At 32.1% G+C, this 26,439-nt stretch overlaps 1 protein-coding gene across 2 annotated transcripts; it reads right to left on the bottom strand.

The window, feature by feature from the left end:
* Positions 1-533: 533 nt before the first annotated feature.
* On the bottom strand, positions 534-25,682 carry LOC124367920. Of its 2 annotated transcripts, none has more exons than XM_046825125.1 (6): positions 25,140-25,682; positions 23,301-23,426; positions 16,103-16,144; positions 15,679-15,746; positions 10,927-11,130; positions 534-3,558 (listed from the first exon to the last, which is right to left on the bottom strand). In XM_046825125.1, the coding sequence occupies exons 1-6, from the start codon at positions 25,495-25,497 to the stop codon at positions 3,439-3,441; spliced, it is 918 nt and encodes a 305-aa protein (XP_046681081.1). In that variant the 5' UTR covers positions 25,498-25,682; the 3' UTR covers positions 534-3,438. The 2 variants fall into 2 exon arrangements, with proteins under 2 accessions (XP_046681081.1, XP_046681082.1); XM_046825126.1 differs by lacking the exon at positions 10,927-11,130 and adding an exon at positions 10,692-10,895.
* Between the last annotated feature and the right edge of the window lie 757 nt (positions 25,683-26,439).

The following is a 26,439-nucleotide window of genomic DNA, read 5'->3' as shown; positions in this document are numbered from 1 at the left end:
AAGATAGCGTATGAAGGGGATGTCAACCCAGCAGGGATCACTTCTGGCTGGTTTATACCTTCCATTTGAACCTACACTGAGCACAGCAAAAACCGATGTGTCACTTAAATCTGGGCAACCTTATGGATGTCCGTCGGTTGTCATTTGCGGTTATCACTAACCGCAAATGTCGAGATTCTGGGGTGCAAGGGCAAGGGTGGTTGATAGGTCTATTCTATTGCGGGAGATGACTGTTGGAGTTTGGTGGGATTTTTTCCCTAAATATCAGAGGTTCTTGTTAGCCTCAACAAGGGTGTGCCACCCCTGCCTGCTTTGACTGGAGAGGAGAGGCTTGTTCAGAGCTGGCCTCCCCTTCTTCCGGGGGGGACATGACTTTGAGATTAGTGCCCTAATTCTTCCTCTTGGATCTCGATAGGAGGTGGCCTCTACCCCCTAACCTTACCCATTCTGAATATCCAGAAGCAACACTAAGGTTCTTATAGGATTAAGTGCAATTTATAAGCTTCTTGTCCTAAGAGAAACAAAATGTAAAAAAATGAAGGGTATGCAATGAAAAAGGCAAAAGAATTTTCATGAGGGCTACTCATTGAAGATAATCTCGTGAAAGTACTTCTGCTTTCCTCTTCTACTAAAAATGACATTGTTGATCACATGGAGAGGATCATGCGCACAGGTGGTTGAATAACCATTGACACTATTGCTTCTGAACTTGAAGTTTCACATGAAAAGTGTTTCCAATCATCACGCAGAATGACTTGAACATGTGTAATAATCGTTTTAACATAATATCGTAGATATCTACTGACAAAAGAAAACAAAACTGTAACAATTTTAGAAATGTGAGTTTTGAGAAAAATGTCATAACAAACAGGTAATGAGGTTGTTATCCATCATAAAACTTAAAACTAACCAAACATTCAAAACTGTAATCAATAAATATAGTGTTTTCTTTCAGAAACAGCCTAGAATTTTGATGTAGACTGCAGAAAAATAATTTTCATCTTTAACAAACCCCTGTTTGAACGTTCTAGAACCTTGGACACTTCATTGTTAACAACGCCAATTTATACTTAATTACAAATATTGCACTTCACACATTGTTAGATTGATTTTAATGGTTGGGGGTTTTACAATTTGATTGGTTTACTAGCAATTTTCAAAATACCTCTATGTATAAGTTTGCTATTTTTCCATAAACTTTTGGTTGTTTGGATCATAACGAGTGAAAAATTATTGACAATTTTAAGACACTTTAACGTGAACTTAAACTTTGAAATATCTTTTATGAGGGTTACAATGTATACAAGCGTGAGTCAAAATTATATTGAGTTAGTAAATAGCTCAGCTAATGAACTAACTAAATATAATTACCAGCTAGTCAAGTTACTGCAGTCTGAAATTATGTCCCGACTGTGTAGTAAAAAAAAAAAAACTGTAAATGGGCAGTAATCCAGGCGAAAGAAACAAAAATATGACCGGAGTAAGCAAACTGCAATATCAAAAACACTATCCAGTAATACATCTAGACTAAATATTGTCATACAATATACATGGAGCAACAGTCATTTAACACATAAACTACGCATACCGTGTGGTAAGCAACAAATAAATAAGTACAATCGTGTAGACTTAACAAACATAAAATATATTACAAAAATAACATACAAGATTTTAACAGCCTACGGTACATGAAACACATATGACTAGGTTGGTTAGTATTAGCTTAGGGATCCATTTCATTGGCACAGGAAAGTTATAAATAATTACAAAGAAAATTAGTTTGCGAGAAGATAGAAAATCAGTCGACTATAAAATGATCGGAAAAGAGGAATTAAAAGACAATCAATCAGAGGAGACAAATACTAGTAAACTGTTAACTAATGTTGCCCAGGAACTAGCAGAGATTAATTAATTTAAGATCAAATCCAACCATTGAAAGATAACTTCCTCTTTAATTAACACTAGTGATTCACTTATCTCTAAATCTGGAAAATCACAAAAGAAATAATTTGACAGTGTCAAAACACGACAATAGACATTTCAAAAACAATTTAAAACAATGTAACATTAAATTTTACTATTTATTATGTAGAGCAAATTACTCTGAAAACTCCTAAAATGGTTTGTTTTATCAACCTGTAATTCATAATAATTTAACAAGTTGGTTACCAACCGTTAAAACAGGTTCTAAAAAATAGACTGACGTCACTTAATAGTGATTGTTCCAACGGAGAATTGCGTTCCATATCCGAGTGCTTGGTCTCAATCCCGCAGACTGAGCTCACAGAATTCTGACACCATCCTTATTTAACAAAAATTTTAGAAATTATATTTACTTGGGTTTTTGACAGCCATCCACTAAAGTTGATATGCATCCAAAACTAGTTTCGTTCTACTCCTAGCTGCCTAAACACTAACTAGTTACGTTTTTGACTTGTTAAATTGTTTTTATTCATTAGTTCTATAGTTAAATATTGGTCAAATTCTACACTAACCAGGAAATGCTTCCGTTTCATGTGCGCTGAACATTAATTTGTGCTTCGGAGATAAAATAAATAAGTTACTATAAGCATTTTCACATATAACCATCTCGAGGCAATGATTTCAGTAGAACACCCTAAACTAACTTGTACAATGTTGTATAAGTTCTATAGTACAATGTTGTACAAGTTAAAATTTGAATAAAAATATATTTACTGTTTTTGAGATTTAATTAGAATCATCTACAAAGAAAAATCAACAAATTTTTATTTGTAATGAAATAAAATTAATTAATAAGTTCAAAATTATCTTTACTTTCAAACCCTGTTCAGAGGTAAATTTAAAAATTCAAAATAAAATGTTTTTAAAACAAAGAAAAAGTAGTACATTTTACTTTTTCAACCTTAAATTTACAACAAAACAAAGTTTTTCATATTTAATAAATGGTTAAAATAAATTTTCAGATGTACTAACATGTACTAATATAAATCAAATTAGTTTGAAATGTAACAATAATCCAGTCCGTAGAATGGAAATATCTCCACCAGAACAATGAATTATATAAAAAAGTTGTCCCAACTGGTTTCATTAAAATCGTTAAAAACTTTTGTAGCGACAAACACTAGCTAACCTAAAACCTACATGTTAAAAGCACTTGGAACCGTACAAGACATCTCTAAAATTAAGTCTTTTAATAGTCACATTGTGATGTGCAACAGAAGGCGTTTCTTATCTAACAGTATTACATCATTGTGGATGGGATAATTATATTTGATTTCTTGTCTAATTTACGATTGCAACCACATCAACTCTAAAGCAAGTGCAGTTTGTATCAGATTGTTCCCCGATCATTGAAATTTGTATCCTAACTTGTTCGGTTCTATTAGCAATTAAAACTAAAACCATTAGTATTGGGCGAAAGTAAGATGACCTTGAAATTCCTAATCAATTCTTAATTTAGACTTCTGCAACCACAGCAGGCTCCTTGTCCTTATCCTTGTCTTTGTCATCCTTATTCATGAACAGAAGAGGTGTCATTCCTAGCAAGCAGCCAATCGTCACACCTATTCCACGGCCCTGAAATAATATTTTACAACCGTAAACAAAAGTGCTAATTCACAGAAACTTTTAACTGGAATAACTACAAGAATACCAACTACTGTAAATGAAAGTAATGGGGCTGATGCTGTAAAAATTAAGAAAAATTCGAATTAATCAGATTAGTTTTAAAATGTCCTTTATAAACTGTTAAATAGATTCTAAGGATAACACGATTTCGGACATTTGCCATCATTATAGGTTATAAAAGGTATAACAAAACGTTTCGAGGACCGGAATCTATCCTCTTCGTTAGGTGGGGAGAGGTATTAATACATACAATAATAACGAACAGAAATAAGTAAAGAAGGGAAAGAAAAGTGTTCAAGCGTACCCAAAAGCTGCAAAAGAATGCAAGTCCCGAGTACAAATCACAAGTAACTGACAACGCTTGGACTGGACTCCAAGCAGCTTTTGGGTATGTTTGAACCCTTTTCTTTCCCTTCTTTACTTATTTCTGTTTGTTATTTTTGTATGTATTAATACTTCCCCCACCTGACGAAGAGGATAGATTCCAATCCTCGAAACTTTGCATTATACCTTTTATAACCTATAACGATGGCAAATGCCCAAAATCCTGTTATCCTTTCAAACCTTCCATCATCAATAAAAAACTTTAAACAAAGAAATAGATTGTAATAGAATATTTTTATAACAAATTTTTTTAGTCTCAATAGTAATATTCCAGAAGTCAAAAACTAATTTGCATTGCATAAGCAAATAACCTGGTTTTCATTGAAATCAATAGGTGAATTCCCTTAAGATAGAAATAGATCGTCCGCCATGCTAGTTTTGGTGCAGGTTGTAATGGTAGGGTATCAAGAGATTTAAAAATATCAAACGATCATTTTATCAGATCACAGATCAGATATTTTTACCTTGAGACCCTTAAAACCAACTGTCAGACATATAAATCATTGTTAAATCAGTGTCAGCTAACAATATACGTTGGATACCTTCAAATTTCGACCTCCACCAAAACTAGCGTAGGTGATAATCAATTTCTTTCTTAGAAAGAAGAATTTCGTCTATCGATTAAAGAAAAAACATCAGGTTATGTGCTTATACAATGCAAATTTGCTCTCAGTTCTTAAGATATAACTAAAAATAAGCCTATTTTATGACTATAAATAATAACAAGATCACTGAATAAAAATAAAACATACCATGCAAGAACTACATAGTTACCTCTACTGAACCCCAGCTTGTATGAAAATACCAATGTTGAGAACTATAAGACTTTATCTTGTTTTAAAATTAATATGTTTCACAATATCATGTACTGTTGTAATGACTCATTTCATATACCCATCTCACATTCATTTCAATACTAATTTAATTTAGAAATTTATTAGTAATAATAATTAAATAGTTAAGGAATAATTATGTATAAATTGTCTCAAATTTTAATACAAACAATAATAAAATACAAAATTAAATATATCAAAATTAATCAAAATTCACCTTATTACATAATATTTATATTATAAAACTCAAAAGTTATAAAGTGAACTAAAGTCAGTGATACAGTGTGCAGGGATGATTGTTGAGTGAAGAGAGCAGAGGTTTAAAAGTTTAGAGGAGAGAGGGATATAGAAGAAGTGAAGCAAGATTATTATTTTAAATAAAGAAACTGGTTACATTTTATTCAGCAGTATTTGGTTCAAAAGAAAGGTTAATTTATTAAATTCATATTATCACTGAAGTACACAGAAGCAGAAGACGGACATTGGGTGAGAAAATTCCTTTTAAATTTAACAGTGATCCATTGAAAGAACATAAAACCCAGGAACATTCAATTTGGCTAACAATTCAAAAATCAATATAATTAAAATTTAACAAAATTATTTTTCAAAATTACAATATCTTTTATTAAAAACAATACCTAATATTTCTATTTCATTAAGCCAGCATGACCACCCTACCCTAAAATTTAAGAACTGTATTTTAAAAAAATTTACCATTATTCTATCCTCCATCTTGTTTCAAAATTCAAACCTGTATGTCAATTAATTTATCATCATTAAAGTTCACATTTGTATCATACGGAGTTATTTATTATTTCTAGCTATAATCATCAGAATACAAATTAAGTTTAACCATTTATTTAAAGTGTATAGTAGTAGTATATTATAAAACTGTGCACAATATTGGTTGTAATTTGTGAGCATGAATCAGTCTAATAAGAGTAAATTTTGATGATTTTTAGGTCTGTCCCTATACAACAGATATGAGCGTTAATTGAATCTGGGTTAGAGAGACTACGGATTTGTACTAACTATACAAAATTTTACAAAAATTGTATTAGTACATAAAAGCAGTATGTTATATCTGTGGTATTGGTTATAGAGATTTATGCAAACAAAAATTTCAAGAACTTCATACTACGACAGTCCCTTGTTTAATTGTGTATAAACTGTTGCTTTATATGGCTACGTCAAACAACTTAATATATTAAAAATATCCACCAATACAACACAAGGGGCACAAACAATATTGCAACCAAAATACTGGCTTACAAACAAAATATTGTATTTGCTAGTGAATACACTAGCACCATTATTTCTTGGATCAAAATTATGGAATGTGCTGCCAAATAGATTAAGATCACTGCCATTTGGTATATTCAAAAGACAAACTGGTTTTTTCCTATTGGAACACCCATTTTATGAAGTGGATGAATTTTTTGGAATTAATGATGAATTAAACAATTATTGTTGATCTTAGGAAATTCTTTTATCGGTGTTGTAAAAGGAATTTTTATTTATTTAATTAATTAATTATTTTAATTGATTTTTTATTTAATGTATTGCTTCTTTTAAAGGTTAGGACGAATTGGAGGATGGAATTGCTTTTAAAATTGAACTGTACAATAATGTGTTTTCAATGTGACAATGTATGATAAATTACCATGTAATCTTTACCAGTAATAAATGAGTATCACTGAGTACAAGTATTTACTGCAATTAATTATAAAAGCACAAGATATGTTCAAAAAATTACTAACCAATTCAAAGTTGTTTTAACTATTTATTTTATTTGTTCTGGCGTATAAGTAACTAAAAATAAAGTGAGTTGTACAACTTTTACTTTTTTAATATTTTTGTAGCGTGATAATATAAAATTTTCCATGCAGTTGGTTTGGTGGTCATTATGTTTCAATTTCTTTTTACAAACATAGGCAAACATCCTATTAAGAATTCCTTCTAAATTCAATAAACTAATAAATCAGGCCAAGATTACAAATACATAAATAAAGAGGTGTTACACCATTAATTTGAAAATATGTGAAAAAGAATATTTACAATTAAAACCCTTAGAGTGAAAATAGCGTAAAGAACTACGTATTAGTAGAGAAGGTAATTAACAATATAATAAACTGATTTTAGTGGTGAAAACGTAGTTGTGTTTGTACAAAATTGTGAATGAATCCCGCATTACATAGAGTAATGATGGTACGAAAGGTGTGAGTGCCGTTGACTCAAGCACACCTGAGATTACGACGGCTCTAGTGCTATCTCTAAGGCACGTCTAGTTTGTCACAAACTTTGGCGTGGCAGGATAAAGGTTATGGCTAAATATAAATATGAATTTGAGAATGAAAATTGTATCTTTTGTTTAAAAAATAACTAAAAATGTTACTTACAATTTATTAGAATATAAATTAATAAAATAATATATTTACTGGTTTCATTATTTGACAAGGTAGTTTTCAATCGCAAAAGAACAAATGGACTATTAATTATTTAAACATAAAAAAAACAGTACAGCTACTTAAATATTTAATTTACCTTGTTTGCACTCATGTAGATTTTTCCCTAAATATAAAAAGGGTGTTCACAAACATCTATGGCTGATAGTACTCATCTTTTTAAACAAATAATGTCATATAACTAGATCAAGAAATGTCTTGTTTAGCCGCTAGCAGCAATTTTGTATTTTTTATAAAAATATTATTATCTTTAAAATTATTTAAGCTAAAGAAGCCGAATTTGGCACATAGGTTTGAATAGATAAGAGAAAAATGTTTTTAAATAATTACTTTCTTTAATATTAATTTCCTAGTGTTACTTTCTTTAGTATTAACAAAATGGCGTCTGTTGAAAATTTTGAGTCCAATAAAAAAACCAGTATAGTTATAAAACATTTACTAGACACCAACTATTTGAGTAATTTTATCCCAATGGTACTTGTTTCAAAGAAATCTGTCAATGCATAAACGAGCATGACCATTTTAAAGGTACTCTTGTACAAGCCGGGAGTAGCAAACATTTTGTCTTTTGATAGGCATCAGCTATTTTATATAGGTTATAAAAATGTTTACAAGATATTACTTTTTTCCTTTGTTTAAAGTTTGTTATTGACGATGGAAGGATAACAGGATTTTGGATATTTGTCATCTTTATAGGTTATAAAAGGTATAACACAACATTTGAGGCAACGCCATTGTTGCCTGGACTGGACTCCAAACAGCTTTTGGGTATGTTTGAAGAAGTGAAGAAGAAAAAGATCCCTTCTTTACTTCTATCTGTTTGTTTTTTTTAATGTATTAATACCTCCCCCACATGACGAAGAGGATAGATTCCAATCCTCGAAATGTTGTGTTATACCTATTATAACTTATAACGATGGCAAATGTCCAAAATCCTGTTATTTTTTTCATTACTTTTGAAACAAAATCCGTAATGAAGCTGCAATGCATAAGCGAGCATGACCACTTTAAATATACGCTTGCACAAGCAGGGAGTGCCTAACATGTCACAGTTGAGAGGTATCAGTTGTTTGTTGCTTGTGATATATATATATATATATATATATATATTTTATCACTCTATTTTCAAAAGCATTGAAAGATAAAATTGATTTCAATGTTCGCTATTGAATATCTTGTAATACACTTAATTAACATGATAAGGAGAATTAAAACTGATAAAAATAAATCCTGATGATTAAATGAATTTAATTAAATTGAAGCCTTTTGATAATGAGTTTTTAAATGTAATTACACACAATGGTTATATTTATTTACACATCTTGAAGATGTTGGTTCATACAAATTTTATTCAGCTAGAAAAAATATCATTTGGTTGTTAAAAAGTACCCAAGTTAACTTTTACGAGTCTAAAACATTAAATTTTAATTGTGTAAGTTCACTACAAAACCAATTCTATTAGTCAGGAGAACTAGAAATACTGCTATGAATTCTCTTTAAATCTGCAAGAAAATTTTCAGTCCTAATAAACACAAAAATAATAGCAAGCTAAAAATATTTGGCTTCTTTTAACTTGACACTCACTACTCATCCTTCAAAGACCATAAGATTTGTGCAGAGAACTTAACATTTGTAGATCTAAAATTGTAACATGGCATCCACTATGTGACAAAACTATATAATATCAAATGCCTGCTGGAATATTGCATGTCTAAAGGGAAATCATATTTAGAATATTGTATCCTGCATAACACCGTTTTGAAACTGTTATGTTCATAGTACTGAATGCAGAGTAAAATTTTGCAAAAGAAAATATTGTAATTGTTGTACAAATACAATTGTAATTTTTTATAATTTTGTTAAAGGGCAAAACCTAAAAATTGTCTATCATAGCAAACATTATTTCTGCTCTCCAGTTATAGTTAGTAAGAGTACAACCAATTGCGAACCTTAATTTTGATCTTTGGTGGACTTAATAAAATCTACTTAAAAATAAACCATGTCATCTAATGAAATAGCTTCACCCTTAAATTAGTTTTGCTTTAACCCTTTGCAATCGGGAGGCCTCAAATGTGGCCAAAACCTATCTTTTGCTCAGTTTGGATGGAGTCGCAGGTGTTTGTCCTCTCAGCTCGCTGTACCACGCATAGTGGCCGGCTGTTATTCTGCATAACCACTCGGGGCTTACGTCATGTACGTCACTTTTACTGGGATTTAAATGGCAGTACATCACTCTTTAAGTTTATTTCTCTAATAACTTCACGGTTAAAACTTTATCTATTGATTATTTATTATTTTGTTTTTAAACAAACCAAGTAATATGTTATTCAAGTTATAGGTTGATCTGTTTTAAAAGTATTGTTTTGCAGAATAAAAATACGGATTGTATTGTTGTTTCAATTGAGTCTCTAATATCACAAGGATATAAACTAGTTTCCATATTTTGAGCTTCGTATATCTACCAAAATGCACAAGTATTTTAATAAGTAGATAGGATACGCTATAGCAGCTACAAGACACTGACACTTAGGATATTAAACAATTATAAACAATTTTTACTATGGTATGTGCTGTAAAAAGAGAAATATTAATTTAGTTACTTTATTTGGCTGAGAGATTGCAACACTCTTCAACCACAACTGGATAAGGATTGAATTTTATGACAGCGCAATATAGTGGGCCACACGTAGTGGCTTGACGAGTTGAACAGCAAAACAGCGAGGGTCACTATGGGTGGCACGCCGAGTTGAGGAACAGAACATGATCATAAATCAACGACCTGACAGACAGAGAAGGGCTATGGCCACTGTTGTGGCCAAGCGATTTGTGAGGCCAATCATATGAATTTAATTTCAATTCCAAAGGGTTAAATTACAAAAATACTCAAATTGTGAATATGAACCGAGCTAAACAATGCAAAACAAAGCTAATGACTAATGAATTAAAGCAACTAAAACGTAACACAGCTACAAACCAAGCAGCCTAATCTGGTCATGCAGATGTCCTGCAGTCACTTCCAGCAGCTTTTGAAAAGATCCTTTCAGCATGATACAAAAAAATATTCTACATTTCTAAATTTCAATCTGGAGTAAATAAATGGGTTTCTATTTAACTTTACAAACATTTAAATAATACATACTTTTGAATCGAACATACCCTAATATTCATCAACAATTGTAATCATGCACATTTTGTGGACACCTAAAAAAACCCGCAAAGAATTCACCAAAAATAATTTCAAAAACAAGCAATTTGATGAGACACAGCCATTCATGTAGTAATGGCATGCTCTAAACTGTTCCTATAGAACGGCAAATTACAAAAGAGCCTTGCACAGCATGTTAACTGCATCTGCACAAGGTTCTTTTGTCTATTGTTACTCTGTAGTTCGCTGACTTACAACATTGGCAAAGATCCTGGAGGTGCGCATGTTCAGTTGGACGGGGGCGAGAGCCGGGGACTTGACCCCCACTTTGGCCGCCAGAGACTCCACATACCCGGCGCAGCCCAGACCGAGCACGTCTCCCACGGTATTGCCCAGTGCAGCGGCAGCCATCGTCGAGAGCGTCATGAACGACCCCAGTGTCAGTTCGATGTAGTCACCCTAACAGTATCGATCATTAATGGGTACTTACAATGTTGGCAAAAGTGCGGGAAGACTTCATGTCCAGCTGGACAGGAGAGAGAGGAGGAGCCTTAACTCCCACTCGGGCTGCCAGAGCCTCCACATAGCTGGCACAGCCGAGCCCCAACACGTCGGAGAACGTGTTACCGAGTGCCGCCGCAGCCATAGTGGACAGAGTCATGAAAGCTCCCAGCGTCAGTTCAATGTAATCACCCTGATGGAAGAAACAATGTTGAGATCCCTGTCGCGACTCCAACGGCGAAAAAATATCAGTCCAAGATAAAAGACATTAGGAAGACACCGAAAAATCCTTTGGGGATACAATGTGAAGAATAGTTAGTTCCAGGAAATATTGGAGGGTCAATAACAAGCACAGAAGGTTTAAAAATATAATTACTAGTAAAATTAATATTTACATGTTAATAATTTTATTTAAATTTATGTACCAAACTGAATTTTAAAACTAACTTTTTAGTTGCAGCTTACCAAATATATTTTATACTTGAAGGAATTTGATATTTATTTCTATTTATGCATATTTTTTGTAATAAGCTTTTCTAAACAAGTTCCATTACTGAGATAAACTTCAAATGATGAGGGTACTACAGGATTTAACTAAATGATTCAATTATTATTAATAGATTAATTGAAATTACAGTTGATTACAGTTTTTTTACATTTACCATTATTTGCAGTCATCCTTACAATAGTTTTTCTGGCAATATATTTTTACATATATTAATTATAAAGTGGGAAAAAAAGCTCTGAACATAAATTGATGGAGAATTACCAGAACAGGTCACATTAACTTTATCTGAATGCAGCATAACTTCTACCTTTAATTATCGAACTTAACATTGAAAATAGAAAAACAATAAATGAATTCTTTATTGGAGATAAATTTAAGAAACTATTGCTCTATTTCTAACTTTTATATACTTTTAAACAATCAATTGAACTTCTGTGTGGCATAATGAACTTGTCAATCGTTATTAACAATGATAAATGCTGTAATAAATATAGTCAAATTACCTAGATTGACAGGTGAGAATGTGGACACTATCGTGAGGGAACCAACACCACAAAGGAGCAAAGAGCGTGCAGTGAGAAGAAACTAGGAAATATTATATCAGATTACAAGAGAATAGAGAAAGAAGAGAAAGCTGGACTCGTCAACAAGCAAGTTTGTAAGAGAAGTGTACAATATGCAGAACATTTTCACAAAAACATTGTCTGTGAACATCCTGAAAAACAGAACATGCATTTCATACAATTACAAGTACAATAAACCAGGGATGCAGATTATATTTAACCAACAAAAATTTCCCCAGATCACTATTTTTGTGTGGTAAATTTCCCTTATACATGTGCTTTTCAACAACCCTTATGTTTTTTATATCATTTAACTTATAAATAGAAGTAGGCATAGTAAACATTTTTTATTCCAACAATACGAAAACATATAAAACGACACTAACAAATATGAATAAAATCAAAGTAATTAAAAACGGCCATTACGTAATATTAATTAAAACTTAATAATAATTAATAAAGTTGTGTATCTGTATACTTGAAAAATCCACCTTGAAAATGTTTTATAATAATTCTTTCGGGCATATAAAGGCATGGAGCATAATATATTTAACCGTATAAAAATGTTAACACCATCAAAATGAAAATAAAAGGAATTGTATTAAAAACTTATCTCCAATGCCCTAGTAGATATTGTCAAACAGTTCCATAACATAACTTGTAGAGCAATAAAATTTAACCTTTTATCACAATATTTCCGTTACTTTTGAGATTAGTTCATGTTATGTACTCTGGAATACATTTTTCAATTAAAAAAAGCATACATTTATGAACAAAAGAAATCTAAGAAAACAGAATCATAAATAGTATTTTCCTCATCTCAATCTCCCTTTTCCAGTTTTATTTTTAGCGAAGCTCTTATAAGTATCCATTAATTATTCAGGAGCTACATGATTTCTCATGGCCCCTAAGTGTAGGCTGTAACTGATTGCACGAGATAAGGGGTACATTTAAGGTTATAGAGATCAAATGTATCTGTCAAGAGGAAGATAGAATATTAATTACGTTTGAAAGCACATATGGTATAAATGTTTTATATATTACATAACAAAATTATCTCATGCTCACGCAACATTGCAAAAACATATTGGAAAGTATAAATACAAGGAAAATAAATTAGAACACACTTTTTTGCGCAAAACTCAGCTTGTTAATACAAGTGTATTCAAACATTTAATTTTAACGCCCCATTTTATTACAACTTTTACTACCTTCACAAAGTCTACAGTTGATGTTTAAAACAAAATTTTATGAAAAACGCATAGTTTTAATGAAACCTGACGCCTGGTCTGCATCCCATGTACAAGAAAGTTGGATTGACCGTGGCCTCGTGACAAATGCGCAGTGATGCCACTACAACAGCAGATTAGACATGTGACTCATGCACACAGAAAAGTGTTTGAAAAGTTTGCAAGTAGTCTGTTTCTTGTTAATCTGGCGCACAAAGTGTTATTTGACGGAACTTTGCCTTATTTATGTTTTTCAAATTGTTTAATTTTATTTTTGTATTTAGTATTATGAGTTTTGTATTATTTAAGTTTCTTTTTTACAAATTGACCACAACTTTTGGTGAGCAATTATTGTACGAGCAAATATATTCTGAACCCATACACTAAACATTGAAGAGATACTGTATAGTAATGGTTCATGACACAACACTTTCAGTTTAACGTTTTAATAAATAGCAATGTTATACGTATATTACAGTTAGCTCTAGTAGACTTGTAAATAAATACGCATTAAAATTAAGTACATTCGTGTTTTTTTTGCAAAGTGATATATACAATTTAAAATTTATAAATACACATTATGAATAATAAAATCAAAATTAAAGTATTGTTTAAATTATTGGACATTCAATAAAAGAATCCAATGTTGACTGATAATTATATATTATTAGTATTAAGACAAAATGGCAATAATTACTGTATGCAGCTTCTGTAATTACTAAATGAAACTTGAGTTGGCCATCAAGCTCATATTGATATTTTAACTCAGCCTAAGTATAAAAAATCTGGGTGAACAGTTGTTACGTTCTTGATTGATAGAATTTCCTTCCATGCATGGAAATGATCACAATGTAACAGCCTGTCCCATGCATTGTTTGAATCATGCTGGATCTATTTAAGGGTAATTTAAGTTTCAATCCACGAATTAGAGCAAATGAGAATATTTAATATGTGTAGAATTTTTTTAGCACCATTTCAGCAAATAACGCAGTGAACACCGTTATTGGGGTGGTGGAGATCATATGTACAAAATTGATTTATTTGAATTTAACTCCTACAACGTGTACGTTGGAAGTTGTCCTACAACGCGATTTTGCCATTCCACGTATGTCGGTGAGCATCCTAATGTGAATAGCTATCAAGTGAGCACGTTCTTCACGTGAAATCAGGATGTCTGTGTGGTCTAAGGTGCTACTCTTAAATGCAGGAGTTAACCTTAGAGTCATGGATTCAATCAAAATTTGAATTTCTACAATACGGAACCATTTTATCATAAACTTTTCCATTTGAAGTAGATTCCAATGGTGATACTCTTAATAATCTGAGAACTAAACATTTACTTAGCATAAAAAACTATGATCCTACTTCTAACCACCACCAACTAACTGTGCGCTATGGTTCACTGACATATAGATTTTAATTTCATTAACCCATTGCGGATCACCGACGAGCTGGGCTCGTCACGCCCAGCCGGGCCTAAAGGCACGATGACGAGCTCAGGTCGCAAAAGCGGTCTGCTTTAAAATTTCCCTCCAAATAGTTCTTTTAATGTCTAATAGATCGGGTGATCGTCTTCACTTGTCTACTAAGAGTGTTTAACAACGGTCTACGTTTAGAGTTTTCAAAAGTTTTATAAATATCCTACAGATCGCAGTTGTATGTCTAAGTTGAAAAATCATTCATATGAGTTTACTCTCTGCTTTTTAGCGCTTCTGATTGGGTGTTTTCCTCAGTTGTTATTATAATACTTTTGAGGTTAGTGACACAGAACTTAACGACGCAGACGTACATGTTGGCGGGTTTAGTCTAGACAATGGCCCGGATGTTGTAATCGCTTCGCCGAGCCGCTTTATTTAGACTATGATTCAGACATCATCCCTTGCCACCCCGGAACCTTGCTCGCGTGTTATCGTTCCTACATCACGGATACCCCAGCAGGCCCATGTTCCATCTGAACGAATACCTTCACAGCTGAATTTTCTAGTATACAATAGCGAGCGATACGGTGTGGCGCACCATTGCTGTTCGTGCAGGCCGCTGACCGTAAATTAATTCGTGCCCGCTGGTGCCCCGCGCGCCAAAACAATACGATCCGCAATGGGTTAATACACAACTGCCCTTCCTTTCTGTGTGTTATCTACTTTCTTTGGATCCTTGACACAGCCATGGTTACGAATATTGTTCTTTAATTTAGCGTGTGCAAACCTAGCAGTTTATTAGACATTATTGTTTCGATATAAAACATGCCCAATATCATACAAACAGTTGAATTGTTTGATGTGTTTGGTTCATAATTTTTTCCCCCAAATGCTGTCTAGAACTTGATAATGTGAATAACGCTGTTCAGTTACAATTATTTCACTGAAACTCAAAGGAAGGTAGAAGTGTTGAATGTTCAAAATTTTCTCTAAATACTGAACTGATTTAGCAAAGATACTTACACAAATGATCATGAGAAAATTATCCAGGAATCCAAATCCGATAAAAGGTACTGCATTGTGAATAGCAACTGCAATCAAATACATCAAGCATAATAAATGTGATCCTGTCCGTTAAGTAAGGATCAAATAAATCAAACACGTGACATACACTAGTTACAAAAGCAAAACAACATGTGTAGCATACTTGCTTGAGTGAAACCAAAAAGTATTTGTGGTGGATAGAACAGAAATAAACATTACACAATGGGCCACGCACATGTAATTTTAAGTAAATTTATGAATGATTCTTTATTAATTTTGAAAATCATTATTGAAATCGAAAACCATAAATATTATGAACAAGGATAAATAAACTTTTGTAATTTCTTTTTTTTTAACTGTAAAAAGATCAAGTATCCAAAGTGGAAGGCAAGCCCAGGCTTACCTCCGAACAGTTGTGGCCCCGTTGGTTTTGGTACGGTTTCCGCTGAAAACAAAACAGAAACCAGGTAAATAAGTTTTCATTTAGTGTTAAAACTACAAAAAATTTTAGCTTAAACTATAGATAACTAGTTTTAGGAGCAGAAAGAAAAAGACAAAATGCAGTTAAAAATAAATCTTCTTTGTCTTTTTGTGCTTGAAAGGACCAGCGTCTGAATCTTCAGCTGATCCTTTTCAGCTCACATTTGATCATATTTTCACCACAACTACAGCTCATTGTGTCACCCGTTAAAACACCATTCATTCACTCTTCTCAACAGACTTGGCAATTCACTAAATTGGTTCTTTTACCAATCGGAATAAAATGATGCCTGTAATTTTAAATATTTAAATTCAACAGTTAAAAATCTGTTTGTATTACCTTTGTCGGATTTAATATGTCAATGTAAACATTTTCAATCATATCATTTTCATGTTGTTAGAGATGCCAAAGTCATGTCAGTTTCATATTCTGTACATGTCCTGTTTTCTCGGTCACTCATTTAGTTAGTCAAATATAGACTCAAAACATAAATAATATCATATCGTAAATCTGAGTTGTTCAAGTTATGTAAATAAAAAATTACTTTGTAATTAGTGTATTATTTATTATGATGATGCTATTACTCACATTATATACTTTGTTAATTCTTTGAGATGAGAGGAAAAATCAATTTATAAGGCCAAGTTGAGACTAACAAGTCTTCTCTATCACTTAACTTCTACAAAAATGTTACTTCTCAAAATAACCTTATTTTTCAAACTTGCAATACACTAAACAAACTAAAAACTTACTTTTTAGTATTAACACATAAATAAATCATATAGTATATATATATATATATATATATATATATATATATATATATATATATATATATATACTATAATTTACACAATTCTAAATTACGATAATTTTATAACTTAATGTTTTGAAATAAAATTTGTTACTTAAGAAAAAAACTACAAGTAAATAAAAAGGCATTAATCTAACTACATAATTTATAATTTATTAATCTAGTTAAATATACATTGATCTTTCTTTCACCATTAACTTAACACATACTTTTTTTTTGGAAAACTTAACTATCTTTTTACTGGACAATTAATTAAGTAGACAACAGTAGTTAGTTTGAAAAGCAATATTGTAAAGTTGAAATACGTGAGCTAAATAAAGTAATTTTCGTTTATTTATTTCAAATAAACCCAAAGAATTAAATTTTCACGCTCTCCCCTACCCCTGACTGCACCAGAAAAGACCTTGAATTCAACTCTAAACCAATATTCTGGCTTATAAATATTCCAATTACATTTGTTTAAATTCAAACTGAGTTGACATCAACTGTACAGTGCTGCTACCTCTCAGAAACATTACAAACTAACTTTATAATATATATTCCCACAAATTTACTCCGAATGTAATTTACAATGCATACAATTATGACTCACTTTACGTTTGATTGCATACAAGATTGTTTACAACATATTCTTTAAATACTCATTCAACGTATTTAAATCTCTGTGGAATATAATTTGTACACAGTGTCGCAAATACTTTTAGAAACTTTGAGAACAGATTTCTCGAAAGACAAAAACAAGAACAAATTCATATCAACATATATTTAAAAATCCTTTGTTTTTAAGCTTTCCAGGTACAAATAAACTTCAGTTCTCTATGTACTCATTCTTAGAAGGCGTTTTTGACTCATGCAACCAGGTGACTGTCTGATAAATGTGGTCACCCAGGTTCTGCTAACAGGAACTTCATTCAATCTGAACACTTTACAAGACTTACTAAAAGAATTGCCTTGCAAATAAGAAGGAATGTATGATTTATTCGTGATAAGAGCTCATTTTGGTCTCAATGTTCGAGATGCACAGACAGATGTATCTAACATGTGTTGAACTAGAAGGTAAGTTAGAAGTCATGCATTTTCTGGTAACCACAATCCTTTGGATTTCTATCTTGGGCCTCCTTTAACACTTGGTTACTCAACAGACAATCAGGGTGTAGAATTCATCAACATGGTACGGAAGCCTACAAAGCTATTAAAAACCGTCATCCAGTCATATTTGAAAGAGTGTGACAGTCCGTGATTCGACGAATGCATGCATGTTTGAAAACAAAAAAAGATATTTTGGGCAATTTATATGAATTCACATATTGATGAGCTCTAATCCTTTAAATATCGACTTTCATCAATATTATCCAGAAATAAAATATATCCGGATTTATGTTAATATGAACTTTTTCATTGTTTTGGTGTAAGGAATCTGTAAAGTTGTATACTTTGTAAAAGTATTTTTAAAACACCCTTCAGAATTGTAAGACTTCAAAATAAAAGTACAAAAACTTTAGTACATTTTTATTTTGGTTGATAATATCTGTCCAACATAAACGATACTTATTAAATAAAAAAAAATACACTTTCAAAGCAATGTGTAGTTCCTGAAACTTAACAATATACTAGTATTACATAAACTTGACTAAATTGTGATGAGAAAAAAACAAGCAATGAATCTATTTATAACAATAACACATTAAAAAACAAAATAAACTGGACATCAATGAATAGAAAAAAAAACAAAAAACAAAAATACAAAAATCAGCACCAAGCGTGAATATGATTAAAAAACACACACAGCAATGAAAGAGCTTACGGTTTTGTTCTAGCAGCAGCATGCGACAGGGGCCAATATTAGAACAGGATAATTGCATGAGAAGATTTCTATGCTAGAGGCTAAAATGGCAAACACGTCTTATGGAGTGAAATGGAAAAACAGAGTAGACACTTCTTCAGAAGAAAAAAAAATTAAGGCACACAGTTATACTCTTTGAAGTTTATTTTTGACGATGGAAGGATTGTGAAAGAAACAGGATTTATCCGGACATTTACCATCATTCAGTGATACAAAAGATCAGTAACACTACGTTTCGAGATCTACAACCTGATCTGTTCTACAGGTAAATAACTAACCTAACACATAATTACAAACTAGATCAAAATAAACAAATCTTACCAAAGCGTTGTGACACGCTTAAGTCATGAATCACAACCACCGTGTTGTGTGTCAACTTCACTAACTCTAAAACATGCGCTTAATAAAAAAAAACTAAACACAACACTAATTATGTTATGTGTCACAACGCTCTGGTATGATTTGTTTATTTTAACCTAGTTTGTAATTATTTGTTGGGTTAGTTATTTACCTGAAGAAGAGATCAGATTGCAGATCTTGAAACGTAGTGTTACTGATTTTTTTGTATCATTGAACGATGGCAAATGTCCGGAAAAACCCTGTTTCATTCTTACAGTTATAATCTAGACCTACTGACTAAGAAAATAAAGTATATAATAATATAAATTGTTTTTTCAGTGATGAAAACATCGTTCAGGACACAATTAACACAATTGCTAACATTTTACTAACTAAAAGCTAATTAAAAAAAAACATTTTTGGATGTCAGAAACATTACATTATATATTACATTACAATATAACATATAAATTAACTAACATTAAAAATAGACTAACATTACAATTTATATCAGAATGATAGTCTAGTTTGTAAAATTAAATTGTTTTTAAGGAGTTCTACTTTCACAATAGTATTTTTGTTCTGTCATACCTCCAAGATCAATAAAACCTTCTTTATATCGCATAAACTCATATTTGATTGTAACTATTTGCAATGAATGTTGGTTCTGATCAACGTTTTAAATTTATTTCTCTTATTATTAATTCTGATATAGCTTGCACTTCCACACTCCAATTCCATATCTTCTCTAAACCATACATTCAACTTAACAGTCCTTGGGGAAAAACACAGTAAATAGTTCTTTTGAAATTATAATTTGCGTGAACAAAAGTTACTCTCTTATAATGTTCTATCTCTAAAACCTGAGTTAATTATTTGTGTTTAAGAGTCGAATTTTGTTATTTATTTATTTTGATAATACGTACACGACTGATGGTTTTATGTGACAAATCACCAAACATGCCAAATTAATAAGAAGTAAATTTTATCTTTATGATGATCTGAGTAGGTAAACAGTGTTCAGACAATAAAAACATCAATCCCCGAAGTCACAAACTCACAACGCTGTTGTAAAATTTTCAAATTTTTATCTTGTAATTTTTATTTGACCTTGAGTTCAAAATGGTCAACCTGAAGCAAAATACTTTAACCCTTTCCGAGCCAATGACGTTACTAGACGTCACGCCTAAACTAGCGCTAAAAGCCAACGACGTCTACTGACGCGCGCTCAGTCTGCCTGTAGCCTTCCGTGGGAAGTGTTTATTCGCCCTTCCATTTTCGAACCCTGTACTTAAATGATAAATTGAATTGGTCATCACTTTTCAAAAACCATATTTTTATAGACATGAATGTGACTAATCTGTAAATTGGACAGTTGGGAAATAGTGTTTCCAAAACTTGATGATATTGCTTGTTAGGTAAACATTGGAAGAAAAGTGTCACTTATCATATTTCCCATCTAAATTTGTTTACTGATTTATTTTTACGGAACTTACCAATCTTTTAATTATACAACAATACTTTGTTACCTTTGATTATAAGTGTGTCCATACTCAGAACACTGACCTAACACAAATATCGACATTTGCCATTGTTAAGGTGGTGCAATTGATTTTGTGTTTGAAAATTATTTGTTTATTTTAAATTTAAAGCTCTTTCATATCTCCTAATTTCCCTGAATGTAGAATAAGTAGAAACATATTTTTTATCACTTCTCATTATCTTAAGGGCATTTAAAGTAGATAATTTTGATCATTTTGAAATCAGGCCCAAATAAAAACTGCTGAAGATAAAAATGTGAAAGTTTTACAGTATTTAATGAGTTTATAGCTTCATAGTTTGAAAAGTTTTTTTATTTTTTCCAATTGAATTTTGTTAAAAAACAAAATATTAAAAAAACATGTAATTTATTAAATTATATTTAATATAAAAAATATAATTTCTTTAAGTAATAAATTGGTAAAAACATGTCAATCCCTGAAGGTATAACTCACGCACCTGTTGTAAAGTTTTCACATTTTTATTTTGTAATTTTTATTTGACCTTGACTACAAAATGGTCAACCTTGAAGCAAAATACTTTTAAAGCATGCAATTTCATTATGAGCAAGTAATAAAAAAATGTTCTACTTTTTCTATTCAGAGAAGTTAGGCTACTTAAAGAGCTATGAATTTAACTTAAATTCTACACTACAACAAGGCTCATGTACCTAATTTAGGACAGTGGTACTATTCCTAGTCAATTTTTATTACTTGATACTCGAAGAAGAGGACAGACTCCACAATCCTCAAAACGTTGTGTTCATGTTAACGTAACGATAACAAATAAATAACAAAGGCAAATGTCAGTAATCCTGTTATCTCTATTATAAAGAACTTAAACCAAAAATATTGATCCTTTTTATTTACCAACTCCCAAACAAGGGATAAGTGTATCCGCATAGCTCCTACAACTTTGATGTTCACGCATTATCTAGAGAAATTCACACAGCTGTCTCAGAGAGCCCTTGTGGTGATTACCAATGAGTTCCAAACTTATTAAGAACTCCACACAGAGACAAACGTATTCTACACAAGTCATTATACACAATGGACAACACTCAGGAACTGTTGCTTCTTTTTCAGACCATTCAGACTCATACAGCATCCACCGTCAGTGTCCTCCATTCAAAGCATCAAACAGAAAAGGTGACAGACAGAGAATGGATATCTAATCCAACATCATGCACTTGAGCATGAAAAATGAGCAACCGCCACCAACACTATAATGTTTTAAGAACACAGAACACAATGGTGATTAATGTCCGTTTACAGAGTTCAAAACTGTGATAAAGACGAAGAAGAACGGAGCACACAATTTTCTAGCTTTGTTAGGGCTTCAAAGTAGCTCGGTCAAGATACAAGTTATTGTACCTAACCAAATTGGTCTAAACCTTGACCTTAAAATCCTCTGTGAGGTAATACCACTCCCAAAGACATGGTAATATAGATAAAAGCACCTTCTCCTAAGATGAATGTAGAACCAGTAATCTTGAACCTTGATTCTTTTACCTTTTCCAGCAGGGAGAAGAGAAAACACTCAATTTGCCTCACTCATTTTCAATCCTAAAATTCACTACTCAAGGCATATCCCTTAAACAACATATAAATGAGTATCTATGAAAATGGATCAATCTCACAACAAAGTTCACATGACAAGCTTGCAACATCTCATTGGCCAACCACCAAATTCCTCCCACAGGGGCTTCACAAATCCTATTAAAACTCATCTGATATTCTTAACTCTCGCTATTATTCCTTGCCTTGTAACATCTAGAGATGCAATGAGAAGCTGATGTAACTGACATGTTTCTGATATTTTCAACACGCAATACTGACAAAATCGATTACGACTGCTTTCTAAAATCTACTGAGTCCAGATTTTCTAAAGATCCTGACTGACACTGATGTGATGTTAGTGATAAAAAAATAGTCATACTAACAAAACGATAACATTAAGCCTAGATAGAGTCTAAGTGTGGATCTTGACAGTGAGAACCTCTTTACAAGTCACCCGATCACAGAAGAAGGATAAATCACACTTCTGAGGCATCAGCAAAAACTGAGTGAGTACGAGTGTTGGCTGACAAAACCGCAATTTTCCACCATAACTTTTACATGAGGAATTTCTTTGTCTACATTCAGTCACACAATCAATTGCATCTGTTGCAGCTACGCTCATATCTTTACAACTTCTAGACTCGTGTGTATTCCCATTCCATCAATATTTACTCAAAGCATTAACAGGAGAATAGAGTGTGCAAAGTGGCTGATGAGACACAAACTGGACACTAGTCTTCTTTTGAACAATCGGACTCGGCCACCTAAATAAAAACAAAAAATTGGAACAAAAATTCAAAAAGACGGCTCTTTGTCAGAAACAACCTGCACATTTCAATGGTAGTAACAGGAATAATGATAGGCAACTTAATAGCAGTGTTACAAACTGCAGGGAAAAAGATTTCCCTTCAGAGGGTCCAAGCATTTAGATATAAACCATATATACAAAAATTAACCATCTCATAGTCGTATCATATTTTAACACTTTATAATATAAACATATTACTGAAATATTTGTAAAATTACCATATTTCTTGAGGAGCCAGTCCTCTGGGACAGGGCAGTAAGAACCTGTCGGATCGACATCTCCCAGCCCCGGAACTTTGCTAGGACGACCCAGTTTGGTCCTCCATCTGAAGGCTGCCAACTGACCTGAGTACAGGTACAGAAACTTGTTTCACTTCTACATATTAGAGATATTAGTTTTACAAGTGGTTTAGGGGCTATTTAATTCACAGAAAATTGATACATTGTTACAATACATGATCGTATCCAGAGAAGAGCAGAGGTAGACAGCTACGCCTAACAAGAAGGGGAGGAGAGAAATTATATTGGTATACAAGTAAAACATGTAGTTAGATTAAAAATGTAAATTTTACAATACTTAAAATAACGAATAAAATACACAATATTTATATATTAATGTTCTTAAATTGTGAGTTCCAGTTAGCCTTATTCATTGTAAAACTCTGAACGACCATGGCTCACCTTTTCCCAGATTTTATTCTTGGTATGTCCATACTACAGCTGACATCAGGGGAATTTTACCCAAATAAAACACTTTTTTGTTAATTTAGACCCTATAAGAATAAAAGTTCATATCAGCTTGGCACAACTGCCTCCGACCATCAGCACAGGATACAGCAGCACCTTCGATGCTGCCCCACGCTGATGGGGTCATTCGCTATGAAATCAACACACTAAAATAATAAATAACAGAATAAAAAATTTACTTGACCATTGAATTTGATGAAATTTGGGGTAGGGTACGATAAGCGGACCCGGTTTTTTATATCGAAGAATGTAATCATCGATACCTAATATTCGCATCTCAAATCCTACACTATCAATCGATATCTAAGTATCTATAGTCCTGAATAACAATCATATGTTTGAAATTAAAATATGGATTTAATATTTACAGTGATTAAACAAATTATTATAAGCAAAATTAGGAAAACTGAAGACGACCATGTTTGCTCCTCTCACAGTTACAGTTGTTTCTTTCCCACAAATTTCACATAATGGATTTTTCGTTATGAGTCCAACATGTTGAAGCCATGTAAAACATGTCTTATCATCTTTCAAAGCAATGTCGTGTAGTTTTCTAAAATTGACTGCCATTTTTAATAATCAAATGTTACTTATATGTAAAATTGAAATATTACCTTACGTGTATTATTTGAAAGTGTTTACAGCTGTTGATGTAGATTATTTAAGTTAGGTATTTGTTCAAAATAATTAATCAGTATCGATTGATTATATCGGTAGTTATGATTAAGTAATATCATTTGCCAATTTCGATATAAAAAACCGGGTCCGCTTATCATACCCTACCCGAAATTTGGTATAAAGGTAGTCTTTATATAGATTTGGATAATTGCAGATTTTCTCCCATATTTCAAAGTTATGGCTATGTACAATTTCTTAAAATCCACCAAAAACCCAGAACAAACTCATTTTTAAATCACCACTGATCATCACAATAACGTGTAAGTTTTTACAGCAAGTTAAAATAGTCTGTTCTTTCTAATAATGTGGTTTTTTAGGTTTCTGGTAAGAAAAACTGTTAGAAATAGTGGCCTCCGGGTAATACCAAAGTACTTTTAGTGGTTTTATGCAACTGTATATTATATTAATTCTGTCATTCTCATACCTTATCTACATTTTTTCTAATATTTTGGAAACAATATTATCGAATGACACATTTAATATTAATATTTCCGTTATTCAATATTCTATGTATTGTTCATAATCATACTAAGCAATATAAAAACCAGGCTGCATATCTTAGACTACCCCAAACTGTGTAAACATTTCCACAGTGTATGTTCTAAGGCCTAAACATTTTTAGGCCCTACATACCTTTGTACTCAGCTTTTAACTGTTCAGATTCAAATTCTTGAAGAGTGTTCAGAAGAGTCGTTCTTTCATCGGTTGTTAATTTCATGACCAAGGAGTTGGCCGTCTCTTTAGTGAGTTTAGGGGTTGAGGCGACATCAGCTTCTGTCTCTTCTGTTGTAGCCGCTGTTAAACTTGACAAACTGTTCCTATTGAGTACTGTATGACCTAACACTCCAACATGTTTATTTAATAAGCTTCTATTGAACAAACTGTAAGTTGGCAAGTTTACAAATAAAGATGACACACTACAATTTAAAAAGGCATTACTCATACTATGTAAACTAATTGATCCTCGTATGATTGGTTTCAAAGCTGCCATATTAATCTTATGATACACAGTTGGCGTAAGTCAAGAATTAAGTAAAGTACAGTTACCTCGCGAATAAATAAACACACATCACAAAAATTCAATTCACAAAATTTAGTCTACAAATTACACTTTCGAGTTTACGCTGTCGTCTTCGTTCGCATCTGACAGAACAGAATGAGGGAACAAGAGTGACCCATATGACTGAATTGAATCATATGTTAGGTTATATCTAACATATGTTATGTACTAAACTGTTTGTCTAAAAACAGTACTGAATGAATCTGGTATTGTAATATGTTATAGCAATTAATTAATTATAATATGTATTTAGAGTGTATTACTAACTTATAGTTTAACTTACATATAATACTATATACAACTAAATAATTAACCATAATTTATTATGCATCGTTCTGGCATTAAATACATATTTATTTAGGGTGTTACGTTCTGTTTTATACGGATATAGTAAACTAGCAATAGCTTTTGTGATACATTTCAAAGAGTTGTCTTGAACAGTGAATAAAATTTTGTTGCTAATGCTCTAAATTAGAACTGGAACGCTTAATTCACTACTGTGATGTTTGTACTTAAATTAGATTAAATTTTGGTTTTCTTTAGCCAATTGTGTTAGTTAATAATAGTAAATACCAGGAATGAAGTGATTTAACGGAAAAGAACCAACTCGTCTTATCTTATCAGTGATAAACTCGCGCCACTTATCTTTTGCCTGTAATGAAACCTGCGTTAGTTCTGTCTGAGTTTTGTGAGTTGATCTGGGCTTGGACTTTGCAAGCTCGAGTTAATTTTTTTTAAGAGCAAGCAGCGCAAAGCGCTGCGCAGCGGGCAAGAATCGCGTGGTAGTGAATTAACGGAAAAGAACCTAAAATTTTGTTGCTATGCTCTAAATTAGAACTGCTAACGCTTAAAAAGTACTGTGATTATTTGTAT

Source organism: Homalodisca vitripennis, chromosome 8, assembly GCF_021130785.1.
Source record: "Homalodisca vitripennis isolate AUS2020 chromosome 8, UT_GWSS_2.1, whole genome shotgun sequence".
In the NCBI taxonomy this organism is placed as follows: Eukaryota; Metazoa; Arthropoda; class Insecta; order Hemiptera; family Cicadellidae; genus Homalodisca; species Homalodisca vitripennis.
The sequence above is the reverse complement of the archived record's forward strand: the minus strand, read 5'-3'. Positions and strand labels throughout refer to the sequence as shown.

Excerpts from the sequence above, each read along its gene's own strand:
- LOC124367920 (XM_046825125.1), bottom strand. The coding sequence starts at position 25,497 with ATGGCAGCTTTGAAACCAATCATACGAGGATCAATTAGTTTACATAGT. Across the intron at positions 16,145-23,300 it reads CTGGCTCCTCAAGAAATATG|CGGAAACCGTACCAAAACCA; the intron begins GTAATTTTACAA and ends TTTTGTTTTCAG. Across the intron at positions 3,559-10,926 it reads CCCGCACTTTTGCCAACATT|GGCCGTGGAATAGGTGTGAC; the intron begins GTAAGTACCCAT and ends ATATTATTTCAG.